Source organism: Hylobates moloch, unplaced genomic scaffold (assembly GCF_009828535.3).
Source record: "Hylobates moloch isolate HMO894 unplaced genomic scaffold, HMol_V3 SCAFFOLD_7, whole genome shotgun sequence".
In the NCBI taxonomy this organism is placed as follows: Eukaryota; Metazoa; Chordata; class Mammalia; order Primates; family Hylobatidae; genus Hylobates; species Hylobates moloch.
The window spans coordinates 48151860-48158249 of NW_026652282.1; the positions used below are offsets into that span (position 1 = coordinate 48151860).

A 6390-nucleotide genomic window follows, 5' to 3' on the forward strand; every position below is an offset into this window, starting at 1 on the left:
GGGTTCAAGTGATTCTCCTGCCTCAGCCTCCCGAGTAGCCAGGACTACAGGCACGCGCCACTACACCTGGCTAATTTTTGTAGTTTTAGTGGAGACGGGGTTTCCCCATGTTGGCCAGGTTGGTCTCGAACTCCAGACCTCAGGTGATCTGCCTGCCTCAGCCTCCCACAGTGCTGGGATTATAGGCATAAGCCACTGCGCCTGGCCTAAACTTTTAATTTTTAGATGCAGTTGTACAAAACAATAGTGAGAAATTCCATGTAAGCTTTACCCAGTTTCCCCCAATGGTAACATCTTGTAAAACTATAGTACCATGTAACTAACAGAATATTGATACTGATAAAGTCAAAATACAAAACATTTTAATTTTATTTTTATTTTAGAGACAGGATTTCACTCTAACTGAGGCTGGAGTGCTGAGGCGCCATCTTGGCTCACTGCAGCCTTGAGCTCCTGGGCTCAAGCGATCCTCCCACCTCGGCTTCTGGAGTAGCTGGGACTACAGGTGCATGCCACCACACCTGGCTAAAATTTGTAAATTATTTAGAGACGGGGTCTTGCTGTTGCTTAGCCTGGTCTCAAACTGCTGGCCTCAAGTGATCCTCTTGCCTCGGACTCTCACAGTGTTGGGATCACAGGCATGAGCCACTGTGCCCCATCAATGTTGCCCTTTTATAGCCACCCACTTCTTTGCTCTCGTTACGCCCTCCTTAAACCCTAGCAACTACTAATCTACCATGCATTTTAATAATTTTGTCATTTCAAGAATGTTATATTACTAGAGTCATATAGTAATCTTTTGTGATAGGATTTTTATAGTTAGAGTAATTCTTTGGGGATTTGTCCAGGTTGTTGCAACAAACAATAGTTTGTTCCTTTTTCTTAATATTATTTCATGGTATAGATGTACAAGTTAGCTTAACCATTCATCTGTTGAAGGACATTAAGGCTGATTCTAATTTTTTTACTGTTATCAATAAAGCTAGGATGAACATTTTTTTTGGTGCAGATTTTGGTATGAACATGTTTTAGTTTCTCTGGGATAAGTGCCCAAGAGTGGAGTTTCTGAGTTATATAGTAGTAGCTTTATATTTATTGTTTGAAGAAACTGCCAAACTGTTTTCCAGAGTAGGTGCTGTCATTTGGATGTTTGTTCTCCAAAACATCATGTTGAAATTTGATCCCCAGTGTTGGAGGTGGTGCCTAATGGGAGGTGTTTGAGTCATGGGAGCAGTTCCCTCATAAATAGATTAAATCTCCCCCTTTTGGGGGCTGCTGAATGAGTTCTTATTCTGTTAGTTCCCAGGAGAGCTGATTGTCAAGAGCTGATTGTCTGGCGCCTCCCCTGTCTGTTGCTTACTCACTTGCCATGTGATGATTTCTGTACATGCTGGCTCCCTTTTGCCTCCCACCATGGGTAGAAGCTGCTTGATGCCCTCATCAGAATTAGATGTTGGTGTCATGCTTCTTGTACAGCCTGCAGAAGCATAAGCCAAATAAATCTCTTTTCTTTATAAATTACCTAGCCTCAGGTATTCCTTTATAATAATACAAATGGACAGTAGGTATACCATTTTACATTTTCACCGACAATGTATGAGTGATACAGTTTCTTTGCATCCTCACCAGCATTTGGTGTTGTCATTAGTTTTTATTTTAGCCATTCTGTTAGATGTGTAGTGATACTTCATTGTGGTTCTAGTTTGCATTTCTTTTTTATTTTTTTGAGATGGAATCTTGCTCTGTCGCCCAGGCTGGAGTGCAGTGGCGTGATCTTGGCTCACTGAAACCTCCGCCTCCTGGGTTGAAGCAATTCTCCTGCCTCAGCTTCCCGAGTAGCTGGGATTAGAGGTGCGTGTCACCACGCCCAGCTAATTTTCATATTTTTAGTAGAGATGGGGCTTCACCATGTTGGCCAGGCTGATCTCCAACTCCTGGCCTCAAGTGATCCACCTGCCTTGGCCTCCCAAAGTGGTGGGATTACAGGCATTAGCCACTGCACCTGGCCTCTAGTTTGCATTTCTCTAATGGCTAACGTTGTTGAACATCTTTTTTGTATTTATCTGTCACCTGTATTATCTCTTCAGTGAAATGTCTGTTCATGTCTTTTGTACATTTTCTAATTGGATTTATTATTATTATTTACTCTGGAGTCTTGAGAGAGTTCTTTATGTATTCTAGATACTAGTCATTTGTTGAATGTGTGGTTTGCAAATAATTTCTGTCAGTCTATAGCTTGTCTTTTCATTTTCCTAATAGAGTCTTTCACAGAGTGAATGTTTTAAAATTTGATGAGGTCCTATTTATTTATTTATTTATTTTATTTATTTTTTTTTTTGAGACAGAGTTTCGCTCTTGTTGCCTAAGCTGGAGTGCAATGGCGTGATCTTGGCTCACTGCAACCTCTGCCTCCTGGGTTCAAGCGATTCTTCTGCCTCAGCCTCCTGAGTAGCTGGGATTACAGGCGTGCACCACCACGCCCAGCTAATTTTTTGTATTTTTAGTAGAGATGGGGTTTCACCATGTTGGCCAGGCTGGTCTCGAACTCCTGACCTCAGGTGATCCGCCCGCCTCAGCCTCCTAAAGTGCTGAGATTACAGGGAGAGCCACTGTGCCTGGCCATTGATTTTTTTTCTTTATAGATCATTGATGTCAAGTCTAAGAATTCTTTGCCTGGTCCTAGATTCTGAAGATTTTACCCTATTTTTTCTATATGTTTTATGATTTTAGGTTTCACCTTTAAGTTTGCATCCATTTTGGGTTGATGTTTATATAATTTTTTTTTTTTTTTTTCGAGACAAGGTCTCACTCCAGGTTGGAGTGTAATGGTGTGATGCAGCCTCGACCTCCCCAAGCTCAAGTGATCCTCCTACCTCAGCCTCCCAAGTAGCTGGGACTACAGGCGCCTGTCACCATGCTCGGCTAATTTTTGTAATTTTTGTAGAGACGGGATTTTGTCATGTTGCCCAGGCTGGTCTCCAACTTCTGGGCTCAAGTGATCTGCCTGCCTCAGTCTCCCAAAGTGCTAGGATTATAGGCGTGAGCTACTGCACCCAGCCCAAATTCAACATCTTTTCATGATAAAAGCTCTACAAAATTGAGTTTGGAAAGAACATACCTCAACATAATAAAAGCCATTTACGACAGACCCACAGCTAGTATTATACTACAGTATTCTCCAGTATTTTCTTCTAAAGATTTTTTTTTTTTTTTTTTGAGAGCGAGAGTCTCGCTCTGTTGCCTAGGCTGGAGTGCAGTGGCAATCTTGGCTCACTGCAACCTCTGCTTCCTGGGTTCAAATGAGCACATCTGGGTAATTTTTGTAGTTTTATTAGACAAGGTTTCACCATGTAGTCCAGGCTGGTCACAAACTCCTGGGCTGAAGATCCACCCGCCTCGGCCTCTGAAAGTGCTGAGATTATAGGCACGAGCACTGCTCCTGGCCATGTTTATATATTTTTTTATTTTTATGGATACATAATAGTTGCACATATTTATATGGTACATGTAATTTTTGATACAAGCATATAATGTGTAATGATCAAATCAGGGTAATTGGGATATACATCACTTCAAGCATTTATCATTTATTTGTGTTAGGAACATTCCAATTATGATCTTATGAGATTGCCATCATATATGTGGTCCATGTTGACTGAAATGTTATGCAGCACGATTGTACATATATTTTATTTCTTCATCTGTTGATTGCTCAGGTTGTTAATGTATATTGGCTATTGTGAATAATATACAATGAACATGGTAGTACAGACAGCTCTTCAATATACTGATTTAATTTCCTTTGAATGTATACCCAGTGGTGGGATTCCTGGATCAAATGGTATTTCTGTTTTTAATTTTTTGAGGAACCTCTATATTGTTTTTCATAATGGCTTTACCAATTTCCATTTTCTTTTGTTTTAAAATTTCAGATGGAGTCTCAGGCTGGAGTGCAGTGGGGAGATCTTGGCTCACTGCAACCTCTGCCTCCCGGGTTCAAGCGATTCTCCTGTCTCAGCCTTCCAAGTAGCTGGGACTACAGGCACGTGCCACCACGCCCAGCTAGTTTATGTATTTTTAGTAGAGACAGGGGTTCACCATGTTGATCAGGCTGGCTCCTGACCTCAGGTGATCCACCTGCCTCGGCCTCCCAAAGTGTTGGAATTACAGGCACGAGCCACCGCGCCTAGCCTCCATTTTCAGCAACAATGCACAAGGGTTCTTTTTTCACCAATCTTCACCAAAACTTATCTTTTGTCTTTTTGATAATTGATAGCATTTTGTTGAGAAATTTTGCATCTATGTTCATTGAGGATATTGCCTTGCAATTTTCTTCTCTTGTAGTGTCCTTATCTGGCTTTTTATTGGGGTGTAATTGTGGCCTCATAAAATGAATTTTGAAGTATTTTTCCTTTCTTTATTTTTTTTAGAAGATTTTGAGAAGGATTAGTGTTCTTTTTAAATGCTTGGTATAAATCACTAGTGAAACCATATGACCCTGGTCTTTTCTTTGTTGGGATATTTTTTGATTACTGATTCAGTCTTCTTACTAATTCTAGGTCTGGTCAGATATTCAACTTCTTCATAATCCAGTCATATTAATGGTTTATGTTTCTAGAAATGTATCCATTTCTTCTAGGTTATCCAATTTGTTGGCATGTAATTGTTCATAGTAATATCTTAAAATCTTTTATATTTACGCAGTATCAGTTGTAATATCTCCTCTTTCATTTCTGATCTTATTTATTTAAGTCTTCATGTTTTTTCTTAGTCTAGCTAAAGGTTTATCTATTTTGCTTATGTTTTCAAAAAACTTAATTTTGTTGATAGTTTCTATTGTTTTTCTAACATTTGTTCCATTTTTATCTCTAATCTGTGTTATTTTCTTCCTTCTACTTTTTGGCCTCAGTTTTTCTTCTTTTTCTAGTTCCTCAAGGTGTAAAGTTAGATTGTTTATTTGAGATCTTTCTTTTTTGTCAATGTAGGTATTTATTGCTATAAACTTTCTTTTTAGAACTGCTTTTGATGCATGCCATACATTTTGGCATGTTGTATTTCCATTTTTGTTTCTTTCAAGATTTTTTCTGGGTAAGGGGCTTCAAGATGGCTGATTAGAGGCATCTCCTACTACCCTTCTCCACTAAGTAGAACCAAAAGAGTGAGTAGATAATCACACTTCAAATAGATCATCCAAGAGAGAATATTGGAATTCGACAGAAAAGTAACAGAAAAAACCTAAAGCTAGGAAGGAGAAGGAAATGAAGCATCCTGCTGGGCCAAGATGACCTTGGATCTGGGGGAGACTCTCCAGTGCAGGAAAAGGATAAGTGAGAGACCCTAGCAGTCCACATTCCCACCATAGACTCCTATAATCCTAGCTATGGGAGAGCCCCTTGACCCTTGTAGTCCCTGAGACTAACATAGGGAGCTCCCTGGAAACTTCATGAAGGTTATTGCTCCAGAGGAAGCACTCATGCAGGCTCCCACAAGCCCCTGAGTCCTAAGCAGCAGCAGCAGTAGCACAGTACCATTTTAAGAGCCCAGCCCACAGTGGACTTGCATCCTACTCTGTAACCAGGGCTGAGGCAGCAATCCTGCACCCGCTGCAGAGGGGTGCCTGTGTATTCTCACATGCCCCAAGGACAAATTCCCCTTCGGCAACCTCCATGGCTGCAAACTGCTGTGGGCCAAGACACAAGTAAAGCCAATACCCCCCAGCTTCTTACCTATGGCAACTAGGGAAAGCAGCCTTGCCCTCCCCAGTAGCAGGGCCATCGTGCAGCTGCTGCTGCCTCTACCTGAGCATTCTGCCAACGGCCTGGGCCTCATTTCACCTCTACATACCACAGACAGCATCTATAGCACCATTGAGGTGCCTGAGGGCTCAGCTCAGCCCGGATCCAGCCCCCTTGTACCTGAGCACACCGTCCAGGAGGCTGAGAGTGGCCCGGCCCAGTCCACCACCAGTGGCACTGAAGCATTCCTCCTGGTGTCTGAGATCGGGCCCACTCAACCTGCTGCTACCACCACCGCTGGCACCCACCTATACGACCCACCTGTAGGTTTGGGGACAAGGCCAACCAACCCATCACAGCCAGTTCCAACACCAGTGCTGACTGACTACTTGGGTTTCAGAGGGTTTTCCCACCACTTCGATTGCTATCCCCCATGCCATGAACACTGCCCAAGGGTTTGAGAACCTGCCCACCTACCTGGTCCACTGCTGCCATTCCTGGTACTTGAGCAAGCCCTCTGGAGGTCAAAAGTCAGCCTGCCTGGACCCGCTAACACTAGTGGCAGCATATGCTCCCATGGAGCCCAAGGACAGGCATGCTTAGCTCACCTCTGCCACCATGAAATGTTCTGTAAATGTTTTGTTAGGTATATTTG

The 6390-nt window shown here is 42.3% G+C and overlaps 1 protein-coding gene across 1 annotated transcript in view; it reads right to left on the bottom strand.

Moving 5' to 3' along the window:
- LOC131383875 (guanine nucleotide-binding protein-like 3-like protein) overlaps positions 1-1463 on the bottom strand; it is a 5175-nt gene extending 3712 nt beyond the window's left edge. The window contains exon 1 of the mRNA XM_058441320.1: positions 1365-1463. Coding sequence (XP_058297303.1) covers positions 1365-1463 — 99 coding nt within the window. The remainder of the gene's footprint in view (positions 1-1364) is intronic.
- Positions 1464-6390: the final 4927 nt, after the last annotated feature.